A 15,985-nucleotide genomic window follows, 5' to 3' on the forward strand; every position below is an offset into this window, starting at 1 on the left:
GGAATACCTTCTTCCAAGTGCTAATGTAAAAGTCACACTGTACATTTCTTTTTTTGTAAGCGCATAGCTTTTAATTGTAGGTTGTACAGTTCAGGTTGTACAGTTCCGCTTGTTAATTAAAGTTCTTTATAAAAATGTGTGTTTCTCGTTCTGGGGACGGGGAGTCGGAGGCGTCCCTCTGCACTCTGCAGCTCCCAAGGCGGGGCCTGAACCAGTTCCTTCTCAGCACCTGCAGCCAACGCACCACCCGCTCAAAGGAACCCTTCCTTCCGTGGACCATTGCACAGAACCACAGGCCCCCCCTTCTCCACCCCATAAGTGGGTCTGCCAGGCTAAGCAGGATTGCTCCTTGCGGGAGCCTAGCCCGTGCCTCCCGACTAATTCACTTATCATCCCTTTGGGGATTATATGCAGAGGACTTGCAGATAAGGATTGCTGCTGCAGCAGCCGGAATCACTTCCAGGCCATTAAATCCTCAAAGGCAGGAGGGACAACTGCTCTCGGAAGGGCGCTTTGAAATCACTGTAGTCATTTCCTTTTCTGCCTGGCTAAGGGCACTTTGTAGGCAAATGCGGGCGGTCTGTCAGTGCTTCCGGCGCGCATTACCTTCTCTTTGCTTCGGGGCTCACAGGGGGCTTCGCGATTTCCACAAGGTTGCCCCAGACCCCTCTCGAGTAAATGTTTCTGTAAGCCCCACTCTTGAACCTTCTCGACTTAAACCACTCGTGGCTCGTCTGGTTGGCCAGGACCAGGTACAGACCGAAGCAGAAGTAAGAGCCCAGGATGAGGGCAAGGACGACGACGAAGCCCAGCATGAACACCATCCTGGGGAAAGTCAAGAAGAGGTGCTGCAAAGCGAGGGGGGGGGGAGAATAAATCCATCTGAAACTGGATCCCGCCCCACTCATCCCCAATACAATCTGCTCCCTCTTGGACACAGCACAAGAGAAGTCCGGGGGTGTTAATTTTATATATATGTATATGTATATGTATGTGTGTGTGTGTGTGTGTGTGTGTGTGTGTGTGTCTGACATAAATGATACTTTGTCGGGCCGGGCCACCTGTGTCATAAAATGTAATGCCAAGTAGCAGAGGTATAAGCTTTATAAGGGACACAAAGAGGGTTTTTTACTTATAATAAAAACATGCTTAAAACATCAGCTCTGTAAGCTGCAAACCTGCTTTTGATTTATGGACATTCACCACAGAAATCTCCTGCTCAGAGTTCTGAGTCTCAGACCCGGGTTAAAACATGAAATGGCTGAGTGATTAAGAGAGTCTGGTAAAGCAAGCTACGATGCAGCAGCGGAACTGGAAGCAGGAGACTGCCAGTTCCACTGCGGGCCTGATCCGGCCCCCGGGCCGCATATTTGACACCCCTGCTATAAGTAATCCCTCAGCCACCCTTCGAGACCAGCCACTGCCTTGGGCTCACTGAAACCACACTTGCCCGTGAAGGAAGGCAGCCAAAAGTAAAAGCCTTGTAGCAAACAGCTACGCTAAGGCTTTTGTTATGGGCGCCTTTAAATTTTAGAAGTAGTCACTCGACAAAGATCTCCTTTGATTAAATTCCAGTTGGCCGGCCTTCCACACAAGCTTCTAAAATCTACTTAGCTTGATTTGCACCCCACCTTTCTCCTCAAAGGGGACCCAGAGCGGCTTACGTAATTCTCTCCTCCGTATGATTGTCAGAACAATCCTGTGAGGGAGGTGAGGCGGAGAGGGTGGGTCTGAGCCAAGGCCACCCAGCGAGTTGAGGATGCAAAACCTGGGTGGTCCAGGTACTAGTCCAGCACTCTTAGCCACCACACCGGCTCTCTTTCTGCCTCTACTGAGGTAAACTCACAAAGGCTCGAGTTTGGTTTGCTGCTGTTTGGTGCAAAAGTTAAGTGCATGGATTCTAAACTGGGAGAACCGGGTTTGATTTCCCACTTCTCCACTTGCAGCTGCTGGATGACCTTGGGCAAGCCCAGAGATGTGAAGGCCTGGAAAAAAACCAGTTTTTTTCCATTTTTTTCCTGAAGCCTTTTTTGTTTTTTTCCGAAAAATTGGAAAAATTGAAAAAAGAAAAGAAAAAAAAATGATTATGGAACGTTTTATTTTAACATGATGACTAAAATATTTTAAGACAAGGTGTTCAAATATTTTCCAAATCATATATATATATGGTATCAGATTGATCTAATGCTTGAGCAAGTCCTAGGTTCCAATTGAACTCTCCAATGCAAGAACAAGATGCATTTCTTCCTTTAGGAGGTGCTATTGTCAGAAGAAAATAAAAAGGTTTCAGTTTTGTTTTTGCATGTGAGTGGGTATTCTGTTTGTAATAATTGTTTGGATACACTATATTTTTAATGTGCTAGTTGTGATAATTTCATGCCAAGTAAAAATGTCCATAGTCATATTTTATGTTCCTAAAGTAACAGAATGACTTTCAATCTAGAAAAGACAAAAGAAATGATAATGTAGCATTTTTTTCAATTTTTCCGAAAATTTCCGTTTTTTTCCGAAAAAAAACGGGTTTTTTTCCGAGCTTCAAAATTTCCGGAAATTTTACATCTCTAGGCAAGCCATAGGTCTGGCACAACTGTCCTTGAAAAAGAGCAGTTTCTGTCAGCTCTCTCAGCCCCACCTACCTCACAGGGTGTCTGTTGTGGGGAGGGGAAGAGGAAGGAGTTTGTAAGCCGTTCTGAGACTCCTTTGGGTAGTGAAGGGCGGGGTATAAATCCAATCCAATCTCTTCTTCGGTGGAGTGTCAGGAAAATACTTTTTCCTCAGCGTTTACCTGAATAACAAAGACGGTGTCGACCGGTCGCTCTTGGCCTTGGTCATCTGTGTAATACCCCAGCATCAGGCTCGAGAGAGAGACCACCTGGATGAGGAAGGCCGCCGTTACGACCGCGATGGCGGTCGCCATGGCACTCAGGGTGAGGAGGTAGGCGAGGAAGTATCTCGTGTTGAAGGCCCCGATGCAGTTGTTGACCCAGACGCAGTGGTGATCGAAGCGATGCACGCAGGCACGGCAGACCCCTAAGCAAAGTCAGAATACGATTCTTTGGCTGTCAGAAGCAAGACAGAAGTTCTGTGGCTTAGCGCCCCCACTGGAGCTAATGTGCTTTATGTCTTCTGCCCAAAGCTTGAGGGGGAAACGCAGCAATTAGGTATATGCTTCCATTTCCATCTAAATCCTGTTGCCAAATCATTTCTGCAAGCGGTCCCCTGAATTTATTCATCATATAGCCTGCCTTTCCCCTTCACTCTCAAGGCATGGGGTGTTCGCAGGGATATTAAAAGGAAAGCACCACGCTGAGCTACATTAATAAGCTACATCTGCAGTGTGATAACAAGGGACTGAGAAGTTACACCCCATTGAAACACAAGCAGCGCCAGCAGCTATACCAGACGCAGAAGTGACCAGAGTTGTTGGTCTTATAATGGGCAGAGGTTCAAGTGGGCGGCTCTGTTGGTCTGAAGCAACAGAACAAAGTTTGGGTCCAGTGGCTTCTTGAAGACCAACAAAGTTTAATTCTGGGTATAAGCTTTTGAACTATGGTGCTGGAGAAGACTCTTGAGAGTCCCTTGGACTGCAAGAAGATCCAATCAGTCAGTCCTAAAAGAAATCAACCCTGACTGTTCCCTGGAAGGCCAGATAAGGAAACTGAAGCTCAAATACTTTGGCCACCCAATGAGAAGGGAGCACTCACTGGAGAAGACCCTGATGCTGGGAAAGATGGAAGGTCAAAGAAGACGGGGACGGCAAAGGATGAGATGGTTAGACGGTGTCATAAATGCAACGAACATGAAATTGAGCAAACTTCAGAGGACGGCGGAAGACAGGAGGGCCTGGCGGGATCTGGTCCATGGGGTCGCGAAGAGTCGGACTCGACTGTGCGACTGAACAACAAAAATAAGCTTTCAAACTTAGAATGGACAGGAGAGGATCATTCAGGGGAGGGAATCGGTGGCAGAGGAACCAGCATCAAAGAGGCAGGAGGAAGAGACTCCACAGATGAGGCCTTTCCAGCAGAAGAAACGACGGCTGAGGGGGGTGACATGATTTGAGGTTTATAAGATTATGCCTGGGATAGAGAAGGTAGAGAAAGAGGTCCTTTTCTCCCTTTCTCACAACGCAAGAACTCATGGGCACTCAATGAAATTGCTGAGCAGTCGGGTTAGAACGGATAAAAGGAAGTCCTTCTTCACCCAAAGAGTGATTAACACATGGAATTCACTGCCACAGGAGGTGGTGGCAGCTACAAGCATGGACGGCTTCAAGAGGGAATTGGATAAGCATATGGAGCAGAGGTCCATCAGTGGCTATTAGCCACAAGGTATAGGTAGGAACTCTCGGTCTGGGGCAAGTGATGCTCTATATCAGTGGTGGCGAACCTATGGCATGGGTGCCAGAGGTGGCACTCAGAGCCCTCTCTGTGGGCACGCATGCCATCGCCCCAGCCAGGCCCAGACCGTCATTAAAGTGTCGAATTCTCTGCCAAATAATTTTAAGTAAATGAAAGCATTTGGGATTGCTTTCCTTACTTTGGATCATCTTAAGTTAATGGTATGAGTTGTTTTTTCTAAAGTAAAACCTCAGTATTCAGGTTAAATTGCCGTGTTGGTGGCTCAAGTGGTTAAGACACTGAACTGCAGGCTGTGGAAGGTCAGTAGTTCAGCGGTTCAAGACCCGGGTGCCGCAAGACGGGGTGAGCTCCTGTCTCTAGTTCCAGCTCCTGCCAACCTAGCAGTTCGAAAGCAAGAAATTGCAAGTAGATAAATAGGGACCACTTCGGTGGGAAGGTAACAGCGTTCCGTGCACCTTGGTGTTTAGTCATGCCGGCCACATGACCACGGAAACGTCTTTGGACAGCGCTGGCTCTTCGGCTTTGAAACGGAGATGAGCACCGCAACCCTAGAGTCGGATTTGACTGGCTTTCGAGCAAGGGAACCTTTACCTTTTACCTTGGGCCCTCGGTCTCTAAAAGGTTCGCCATCCCTGCCCTATATTCTTGGTGCTTGGGGGGGGGGGGCAACAGTAAGAGAGCTTCTGGTGTCCTGGCCCCACTGCTGGACCTCCTGATGGCACCTGGTATTTCTGGTCACTGTGTGTTGGACTGGATGGGCCACTGGCCTGATCCAACATTTGGCTTCTCTTACGTTCTTATGTTCTTAAGAGCTTGTTAAGGAGGAGGGGGGAGGGTACTGCAGCGGGGGCGGCCACAAGAGCTTACCGCAGTGCTTGGATCTGGCTGGTTTCCTGGTGCTGCAGACGGCACACTTGGCGCCTCTCTCGAACATCACCCCATCATAAGCGTAAGCGTGGAGGAAGAGCGCCTGGTTGGATTTGGTTACGGCACCTGCAACAAGGAATGGACAAATGCGTCTCTGTCACTGTGCTTTCACCCCCTTTTGCCTGCCCTTTGACTTCACGTGCCGAATGGGTGCTACCGGCCAAGATACTTTGTAGGAGGAAAGAAATGCCCACTTTCACAAGCTGAGTGACACCGGCCTGTGATCACCGAAGCGGAAGCAGCCAGCAAGGGGTGGCGGAATCCCTCCCCAAATACATGCAGCCGGCTCAGCTCATGTTTTCCAGTTAGTTGCAGACACTGCTGAGGGACCAGCACTGCCCTAACGCCCTTCCCATGGATGCCAGTGAGAGCTGGAGGCCTCATACTGGAAGCTGGCTGGGCCCGCCCCAGTGGCGAATCTGCAGTCTTCCAGGTTGCTAGAGGTCCACTTGGGGTGGCAAAAGAAGTCCAAGGGCAAACCACCGCTTGGCGCGGCAGTCCGGCAAGATCTTATTGCCAGCGTGTTACCAATTCAAAGCCTGAAACTTTGCCCTAGGTAGGTAGGCCAGGCGGTGACTGATGTGACGGGGAGGCCTCCCCTCCTAGACGCACGTATCAACAGCTGTGTGCCAAAGAATGCTTCTCGCTGACATCTGGTTTTGTACGTGAACAGAACTGTCTGGCTTATTTATTTACTTCCTGTATTTCACCCCAATGGAGACCCAAAGTGACTTACATCCTCCTCCTCTCCTGTTTTATGTTCACAACAACCACCCTGTGAGGTAGGTGAGGCTGAGAGTGTGTGACTGGCCGAGGTCACCCAGCGAGCTTCCGTGGCCAAATCCTAGTCCAACATTCTAACCCAGGGGTTTCAAACATGCAGCTCGGGGGCCAGATCAGGCCCACAGGAGGACTTCTATCAGGCCTGCAGTGGAACTGGCTGTCTTCTGCTTCTTCTTCCAGTTCTGCTGCTGCTGTGTCATCGTAGGTTTGCAGCTTACAGAGACACACCTGAACAGCATACTCAAGACTGCCACAGCACAGACATTTTGATGCGATAATTCAGAGCAAGAAGTGTCAGTTATCAGACACGGTTAAACAAACAAAATATGGCAAGAGTGCTAATGTTTGAAGCATGTTTTTATTTTAAGTTTAAAAAAACAAAACCCTTTGTGTTTGTGTCCTTTATAAAATTTATATCTCCGCTCCCTGGCATAACATTTTATGACACACACGGCCCAACCCAACAAGGTCTCATTTGTGTCAGATCCGGCCCTCATAACAAATGAGTTCAACACCCCTGCTCTACCCACTCCGCCACGCTGGCTTCTCCAGCACAAACCTTTCAGAGACAGAAGGGGTGCAGTCAAGGCAGGGGCAAACCCCATCTGATAAATCACTGCTGGCCTCTACAGGGGACATTTCCACACTGGCCAACGGCCGCCATTCTAGAGCAAAAGTGGTCTTACCGGGGTCAGTCTTGGCGCACAGAACAAAGAAGCCCACGTTCACAGTCAGCAGCAGGTAAGGAAGCAGGAGGAGGGGAAGGCCGAACTCCAGCTCCTGGCAATAGCCGAACACCTCCCAGGTGTACTCGCCGTAAACCAACACTTCCAGAGCCAGGTGCAGGGCAACAAACAGGCAGTGTCTGTCACAAGGGGGAAGGCGGCGTCTGTCACAAGACCGAGTTTTCCCAGCAGGGCAAACGGCAATTCCCCAGAGCCGTTTCAGGTCAGGAAAACAGCATGGGGGGGCAAAGCCTCAGCTGCCTCTCCCAGCATCCCACAGTCCCAACCTGACTCGGGCTGCCACGCACCTCCGAATTAAAATCCGAGCATGGGACCCTCAGAGCACATCTGCTCGACAGAGCCCGGGGTGTGGGAGAAGAAGAGGAAGAAGAAGAAGAATGGGTTTGGTGTCGTGGTTAGGAGCGCGGAGTCTAATCTGGGAGAACCGGGTTTGATTCCCCACTCCTCCACTCGCACCTGCTGGATGACCTTGGGCAAGCCATAGTACTGTCAGAGCTGTCCTTGAAAGGGCAGTTCTATCTGAGCTCTCTCAGCCCCACCTGCCTCACAGGGTGTCTGTTGTGGGGAGGGGAAGGGAAAGGAGATTGTAAGACACTCTGAGACTCCAAGTGAAGGGCGGGGTATAAATCCAATCTCCTCTTCTCTTCTTCTTCTTTATACCCCGCCCTTCCCTACCCAAAGGAGTCTCAGAGCGGCTTACAATCGCCTTCCCTTCCCCTCCCTGCAACAGACACCCTGTGAGGTAGGTGGGGCTGACAGAGCTCCAAGAGAACTGTGACTGGCCTAAAATCACCCAGCTGGCTGCATGTAAAGGAGCAGGGAATCAAACCTGGCTCTCCCAGATTAGAGTCCGTGCACTTAACCAGCACACCAGACAAGGGCAGAGTAACAGACGGACACTGAGAACTAACAATCGGATACAGCTCGAGGGAAGGCACCCACAAAAGGCAGCCATACCGTGTGTGGAAGAGGCGGTGAAGTCCCCTCTGAGCAGCTCCATGAACCTGGGCGGGGATGACGCGAGAAAGCACCTGTGCCAAAAAAGACATAAAAGCCACAAACTTTCAGAGAAATAATAGAAGAGGAAGGAGGAGGGCGAGGAGATTGGATTTATCCCCCGCCCTTCACTCGGAGACTCAGAGCAGCTTACAATCTCCTTTCCCTTCCCCTCCCCACAACAGACCCCCTGTGAGGCAGGTGGGGCTGAGAGAGCTCTGACAGAAACTGTTCTTTTTCAAGGACAGCTGTGCCAGAACTATGGCTTGCCCAAGGTCATCCAGCAGCTGCAAGTGGAGGGGTGGGGAATCAAACCCGGTTCTCCCAGATTAGAGTCCGTGCACTTAACCACGACACCAAACTGGCTCACTCACCAAAACTAGCTCTGAATGGCACCCCGGTTCAGTACTCAAAGCACAAAAACACAGGTATGGGATACCCTTGCAGGCTGCGTAGTGGGCCAACAATAAAAACGTAACGTATAAATAATATGTAAAAACGCATGTATTTAATTGTAAAGAATTAAAAAACCTATAGCGGGCCCAATCACACTGCATGTAAAAATCCCAAAATCATATATACACAAGGGCCAATGGTCTTGACCTGATGCATTCTGGCCATTGTGTATATATGATTTTGGGATTTTTACATGCAGTGTGATTGGGCCCGCTATAGGTTTTTTAATTCCTTTACAAATAAATACATGTATTTTTACAAACTTAATGTATAAATAAGTTTTCATTGTTGGCCCTCTACTCAGTTTGACTTAGCTTTTCAATTTCTTGATCCTAGTTGTCAGGGTTATGTTTGTTTCAATTTTTTTATTCACAGTATACCCTTGGCAGGCTGCGTGCAACATTTGGGGATAAAGGACCTGGGAGACGCATAAAGCAGGTGGCACTGGAATGGAGGGCCGACCTGTTCTGGAAACAGTGGAGGCAAAGAAGCATACACCCTTTCCTCTTAAAAAAAAAAAAGACTGCTGTAACTATATGTCTGGTTTCCCCCTAGACCTGTCGGAGCCCACCTTCTGCAACCAGTGCCAACATTCTTTACTCACCAATTTGGTGTAGTGGTTAAGTGCGCGGACTCTAATCTGGGAGAACCGGGTTTGATTCCCCACTCCTCCACTTGCACCTGCTGATGTGACCTTGGGTCAGTCACAAGCTCTGGCACAGCTGTCCTTGAAAAAGAGCAGTTTGTGTCAGAGTTCTCACAGCCCCACCCACCTCACAGGGTGTCTGTTGTGGGGAGGGGGAGGGAAAGGAGTTTGTAAGCCGCTCTGAGACTCCAAGTGAAGGGCGGGGCATAAATCCAATCTCTTCTCTTCTCTTCTTACCTGCGCCAGCCAGTCGACAGTCCTTGAAGGCCAACTTTGCTTCCTTCCGGAATAGAGGCAGACCAAGAGAATGGTCAGCAGCACCAGAGTGACGTATAGCAGGAAGAGGACCAAGAAGTCCATCCTGCTCTGCAGAGTCCAGACGCTGGCCCCCGAGGGCTCCTCCTCCTCCTCTCTCCCCTTTGCAGACACCGGACGAGGGAAAGCCCAGACACTCCCCAGCAAAGCTGTTTCCAAGCCCAGGCCGAGACAGGCACGATCTTCTCATGTTTAGCTATGAAACAGACATCCTGTGAGGTAGGTGCGGCTGAGAGAGCTCTTTGGAGGACTGCTCTGAGAGAACTTTTGACTGACCCAAGGTCACCCAGCTGGCTGCATATGGAGGAGTGGGAGATCAAATCTGGTTCTCCAGGTAGCCAGTGTGGGAAAGGGCCTTAGGGCGACGCTCAACTCAGTCTAGGCAGCTTCATGTAACTTTTGCCTTTAGATGGAGAAGCCCCGGCTGAGATGGTGATAGGAAAAACCTCCCCTCCTCTGCCTGAGACCAGCTGTGGGTCTCTAGGGTCGGACTCAGCAAATTTAATGTGCCTTCAAATGAAACTATCACATGAAGTTGCTGCCTTATCCTGAGTTAAACCATGAGTCCATCAAAGTCAGTCTTGTCTACTCAGACTGGCAGTGGATCTCCAGGGTCTCGGGCGGAGGTTTTTCCCATCACCTCCTGCCTGGTCTTTTTTAACTGGAGATGCTGCCGGGGATTGAACCTGGGACCTTCTGGAAAAGCGGATGGTCTGCCACTGAGCCACAGTTCCTCTCCAAACACACATGAAGAAGAAGAAGAGATTGGATTTATACCTCACCCTTCACTACCCAAAGGAGTCGCAGAGCGGCTGATACACTCCTTTCCCTTCCCCTCCCCACAACAGACAGACTATGAGGTAGGTGAGGTTGAGAGAGCTCTGACAGAAACTGCTCTTTTTCAAAAACAGCTCTTATCAGAACTATGGCTTGCCCAAGGTCATCCAGCAGCTGCGAGTGGAGGAGTGCGGAATCAAACCCGGTTCTCCCAGATTAGAGTCCGCGCACTTAACCACCTACACCAAACGGGCTGTTTGGAAGCGACATTATACTAAACCAGACCCTCTTGGTCCATTACGGTCAGTATTGTCTACCCAGGCTGGCAGCAACTCTCCAGGGTCTCCAGCAGGGAAACGTCTTCCACCTCACCCCCTGCCCGGTCATTTCAGCTGCAGATGCCGGTGGGGATTGAAGGGGGGGGGGGTCTGCATGCCAAGCAGACGCTCTGACTGCCACTGAACCACGCCCCCCGTCAGTATGCGCCTGCAGAACTCATGGCAACCAGCTCACCTGCTACCCCCAGCCCCTTTGGATCATGATTCTTCTCCAGGGGCGCTCCAGGCCCCAAGTGGCGCCCCCAACCCTTTTGCCCGCAGGGACACACACACCCCATCTCCCGCACTTTGCCCCGGTCGTCTTCACAACAACAACAACCCTGCCGGGTGGACCGGCTCTGCCCGCCATTCTCACTCACACACACACCCCGCCCACTTTCATTATTATTCACCCTCCTGTCTTCTCTGTCTCCGGTTTTTGCATTGCTTTGGGTCTGGACAGGGTTGGGGGGTGGAAAGGCACCTTCGGCGTCGCCTGGCAACGGCGCCCCCCCCCCCAGGACGCCCCCCACACTCAGCAGCAGGAAGACGACCCTTGGCTCACGTGACGAAGGAGGCGGAAGCCGGTCATAGAGAAGCCGGCGGGCGCCTGTGCCCGACCCGGAAGCGCCGCGCGCGGGCGGTTACCGTGGAAACGAGCGCGAGCCACGCTAGGCGGGGAAGGCGGCGAGTGACGCAACGGCGTCTGCGGCGCCGTGGTCGCGTTTCCATGGCAACCACCCGTCGGAGGGGAGTCTGAGTCGCCCTTTTCAGAAAAAATTCCGGTTTAGTTAATCCGGATTAAGTGGCTGTGCAAACACCCAGAATGAGTTTCCACAGAGGGACTCCCCGCCCGACGTTTGCAATAAAAAAAATCTCTACATGGATCCTCAACCGACTTAAAGGAAGGGGGGGGGAAACATACAGGAGAAAGTCACTGTCCAAATAAAAGCCTGCCTGCTGCAGGGAGGGATATCTGGGCCATTGGCAAATGCACACAAATGTCAAATGCACACACACGAAAGCTTATACCCAGAATCAATGCTCCCTCTAAACTGTGGAGTCTTGTGAGCAAAAATGCTCCTTTGTGAACTCCTGGCGTTAAAGTTGTGAGCGTGCGATTTGGCTGCTGCATCAATGAGTCTGCTCTGGAGCCCTCCTTCCCGAGCGGAGACAAAAACGTGTGAGCCGGAGGCTAAAAAAACTGTGAGCTAGCTCACACTCACTCAGTTTAGAGGGAACACTGTCCAGAATCAGACTTTGCTGGTCTTACAGGTGCCACACTGGGCTCAAACTTTGTTCTGTCGTCAAATGCAATATAAAAGTCTTTAGCACAAAAAGCCCCCGTGAGGAGAGGCGTCCCACAAATACCCGGAAGTTGCCCCCCCGGGGGGGGCTCCTCTGTTGCAGCAAAATGGACCGGAGGGGGGGTCTTTTGCAGCACCTGAAAACTAACCACAGCTTCTAAGGGGCCAGAAGAGCTCACTAATCCATGAAAAAAACCTAGGCTTCAGAAACATGAGGACCATCCTCAGTGGGAGGTGCTTAAGATCACCTGCTCTAAATTGTGGAGTCTTGAGAGCAAAAGTTCTACTTTGTGAGCTACTGGGCATTAACGCTGTGAGCCAGCGATTTGGCTGCTGCATAATTTAGTTTGCTCTGAACCAATGCTCCCTCTAAGCTGTGGAGTCTTGTGTGCAAAAATTCTACTTTGTGAGCTACTGGCATTAAAGTTGTGAGCGAGCGATTGGGCTACTGCGTAAATTAGTTTGCTCTGGACTCGCAATGTTCCTTCTAAACTATGGAGACCTGTGAGCAAAAATACTACTTTGTGAGCTACTGGCATTAAAGTTGTGAGCGAGCGATTGGGCTACTGCGTAAATTAGTTTGCTCTGGACTCGCAATGTTCCTTCTAAACTATGGAGACCTGTGAGCAAAAATACTACTTTGTGAGCTACTGGCATTAAAGTTGTGAGCGAGCGATTGGGCTACTGCGTAAATTAGTTTGCTCTGGACTCGCAATGTTCCTTCTAAACTATGGAGACCTGTGAGCAAAAATACTACTTTGTGAGCTACTGGCATTAAAGTTGTGAGCAAGGAATTTGGCTGCTGCGTAGATTAGTTTGCTGCGGAGCCATCCTTCCTGAGCGAAGACAAAAATGTGTGAGCCAGAGCCGGAGCCGAAGAAGAAGAAGAAGAGGAAGAAGAGGAGGAGATTGGATTTATACCCCGCCCTTCACTTGGGAGTCTCAGAGCGGCTTACAATCTCCCTTCCCTTCCCCTCCCCACAACAGACACCCTGTGAGGTGGGTGGGGCTGTGAGAACTCTGACACAAACTGCTCTTTTTCAAGGACAGCTGTGCCAGAGCTTGTGACTGACCCAAGGTCACATCAGCAGGTGCAAGTGGAGGAGTGGGGAATCAAACCCGGTTCTCCCAGATTAGAGTCCGCGCACTTAACCACTACACCAAACTGGCTCTATGAGCTATGCTCACACTGACTCAGCTTAGAGGGAACGCTGCTCTGGAGCTATCCTCCCTGAGCTAAGACAAAAATCTGCGAGCTGGAGGCTAAAGCACTGTAAGCTAGCTCACACTAACTCAGCTTAGAGGGAACGCTGCTCCAGACTGCAGAGATCAGTTTCCCCTGGAGAAAATGGCTGCTTTGGAAGGTGGACACAGGCAGGATTTGGGGAGGGGAGGGACTTCAATGGGGTATTTTCTCCAGGGGAACTGCTTTCCTCCTCACACGTTCTGCGAAGCAGTTTCTCAGTGCACACCGATCGGCCAGCCCTGGGCCCTACAGCCACTGCCTCCATATGGCTGGGATCTGGAGAGGGGATTTAGGCCTCCGGGGCTACGTGGCTCCCTGCGGATAATTGGATCATCGCTTGGCCGGGGTCTCTCCCCGTAAGCCCTGTCCTAATGTTGCGGCCTGGATTTAGTTCCTGCGGCCCCCGTGCAAATCGCTTAATGCCAGCAGCAAATATTTGATTTCTTTTTATGGCGCATAATGGAAAACACAAAGAGGTCAAGATGAGGACAGAGGCAAAAGTGAACGGGGACATCGCTTTGCAGAAGCTTAATTCAGTCCTCACACACACACACACACACACACACACACCTGCTTTTCAGCTTATTCTTGGGCCTGTGCGACCTCAGCTGTCTCTATACTGCAAAACAACAACCTTTTTATGGTTGCAGCAGCTTTGCTGAACCACATTCCGTGTAAATCTCATCCAAAATGCACACATGTTCTATCACGCACTCCTGGTTTTAAGTACCCTCCCTTCCAATTCCATATCTTCCTTATTTCTAGTATGAGCTCTGATCTCCAGAGTTTGCCTCCGCTCCTTTCCCAGCCACTGGATTTCCTAAAACCATTAAAGTCAGCAGCCCAGAAGCTGAACTTGTGTGAGCAAAGCAAGACCTCAACTCAGTTCTTCTGCATCACCTGCCCAGTATACAGACACTCGCCCGGTATACAGAGTATGCCAAAGTTAAGTGGCATTCAGACTGGTCAGTGCTCATATGGAAGACACACACACACCTGGCACCCTAGGTATGCCATCTTGAGTCCCATGGAGGACGAAAAACAAGCCGGGGATGCAGTTTCACAAAACAACCACAACAGAACTTTAACAGCTGCATCAACACTGGGCTCCTTGCAAGATCTCAGCCCCTTTGTGAGTTAATTAAGACAGCTGTTGCTAAAGCAGAGCTGGTAAACATAAGAACGACAAAAAGAGCCCTGAAACGCAAGAGAAGCCATGTTGGATCAGGCTAATGGCCCATCCAGTCCAACACTCTGTGACACACAGTGTCCAAAACCTGGGTGCCATCAGGAGGTCGACCAGCAGAGCAAAAAGTCCAAAAGGTCTCCAATTGTTGCCCCCCCCCCAGCACCAACAAGACCCACTGGTGGACCTCCTGATGGCACCTGGTATTTTTGGCCACTGTGTGACAGAGTGTTGGACTGGATGGGCCATTAGCCTGATCCAACATTGCCTTCTCTTATGTTCTTATGTAAGAAGACAGAGCATCAATGCGCCAGACATCAAGACCTGGTGGCTAAGAGCCACTAATGGACCTCTGCTCCAGATGTTTCTCCAATCCCCTCTTGAAGCTGTCTGTGCTTGTAGCCGCCATCACTTCCTGCGGCAGTGAATTCCACATGTTCATTACTCTTCAGGTGAAGGGCTTCCTTTGATCTGTTCTTAGCCTACTGCTCATCAATTTCATGGAGCGCCCACGAGTTCTTGTATCATGAGAAAGGGAGAAAAGGACGTCTGTCTCTACCTTCTCTATCCCATGCATAATTTTGTCAACTTCTATCATGTCCCCCCCCCCTCTCAGTCATCATTTCTCCAAGCTAAAGAGCCCTAACCTCTTTCACCTTTCTTCATAGGAAAGGCGTTCCACCCCCTTAATCATATTTAGTTGCCCTTTTCTGCACCTTTTCTCATGCTATAAAATCTTTTTTGAGGTGTGCTGTACACAGGTGGACAGGTGGCCTCTAAATTATTCTACACAGACCTTCCCGCAACTTTAATTCCTGGCCTGCAGGTGATGCAGCAAGTGCCCAGATCTGAACGTGCCGCGTGGAACAAGAGACCAGTCTCTGCTGCAAAATGCATTCTTATACGCTCCCAAATGCCCCCCCCCCCGGTGGCAAACCAAAGTTTGTTCAATCCTCTTCCCATCCAGCTTGGATCACTCCCGTCATCAAGGGGGGGTGAGGGGGAGACTGACTCAAGTGTGCTTCCGTCTCCCTTTCGGTCCAAATGTGTGGGCGAAGCATAAAGTCTAATGGACTTCAGCGATGATGAATACCAAGCCCCGGGAAGAGTGATTTGTCTGGATTAGCTAACAAGTATTAATGAGTATGTAGGGTGTCAGTGTTTTCCATTTTAGCTTATTTTTAGGAACACAGTCCAAGGCGCGTGCTAAAATATTCAGCCTCCCCTCCCCCTTGCTTAATTTCCATCAGAGATCAAGCAGGCAGGGATGGCCCCAGACGTTCTGCCTGCTCAAGCAGTCGCGCCTCATGATTTTGGGGCCCAGGCATCTCACTGCTGGAAAGGTGTCCCACAATATTGCCACCTCACCCAGTCACCGATTAGGGAGAGAGGGGAAGGACAGGTGGCTGAAAGTCAGTTTAGTGTAGCGGTCAAGAGCACAGACTCTAATCTGGGAGAACCGGGCTTGATTCCCCACTCCCCCACATGCAATTGCTGGGTGACCTTTGGACAGTCACAAGTTCTCTCTCAGAGCTGTTCTCTCAAGGGCTGTTCTCTCAGAGCTCTCTCAGCCCCACCTACCTCACAGGGTGTCTGTTGTGGAGAGAGGAAGGGAAAGGAGTCTGTAAGCCACTCTGAGTGAAGGGTGGGGCAGAAATCCAGTCTCCTCCTCCTCCTCCTCTCCCACCCCAGCTCCAAGAGATGCTTGAACTAGTGATGTTCCGCTTGCCTTACTCAGCTCCTGGTTTATTCGAAAAGCATCAGACATTCAAACCTTTGTGTATTGCAATGACCAAATAAAGGTGTTGTTGTTGTTCCTTCTTCTTCTTCTCCTCCTTCTCCTCCTCCGCCCTTCTCCTCCTCCTTCTCCTTCTCCTTCTTCTCCTCCTTCTCCTCCTCCGCTCTAATCAAACTGGTAATAT

General features: G+C 50.3%; 1 protein-coding gene across 2 annotated transcripts; it reads right to left on the reverse strand.

Annotated features, from left to right (window-relative positions):
• Window positions 1-88: 88 nt before the first annotated feature.
• On the reverse strand, window positions 89-10,814 carry ZDHHC4 (zinc finger, DHHC-type containing 4). 2 transcript variants are annotated; one of them, XM_015429024.1, is made up of 7 exons: window positions 10,738-10,814; window positions 9,153-9,426; window positions 7,775-7,878; window positions 6,758-6,936; window positions 5,229-5,354; window positions 2,786-3,030; window positions 89-848 (listed from the first exon to the last, which is right to left on the reverse strand). In XM_015429024.1, exons 2-7 carry the CDS (start codon window positions 9,273-9,275, stop codon window positions 603-605), a joined length of 1,023 nt encoding a protein of 340 aa, XP_015284510.1. In that variant the 5' UTR covers window positions 9,276-9,426; window positions 10,738-10,814; the 3' UTR covers window positions 89-602. The 2 variants fall into 2 exon arrangements, with proteins under 2 accessions (XP_015284510.1, XP_015284511.1); XM_015429025.1 differs by having other exon boundaries at window positions 91-848; window positions 7,775-7,848.
• Between the last annotated feature and the right edge of the window lie 5,171 nt (window positions 10,815-15,985).

The sequence above is a fragment of the Gekko japonicus genome, unplaced genomic scaffold, assembly GCF_001447785.1.
Source record: "Gekko japonicus isolate JY-2015 unplaced genomic scaffold, Gekko_japonicus_V1.1 scaffold1395, whole genome shotgun sequence".
Classification (NCBI taxonomy): domain Eukaryota; kingdom Metazoa; phylum Chordata; class Lepidosauria; order Squamata; family Gekkonidae; genus Gekko; species Gekko japonicus.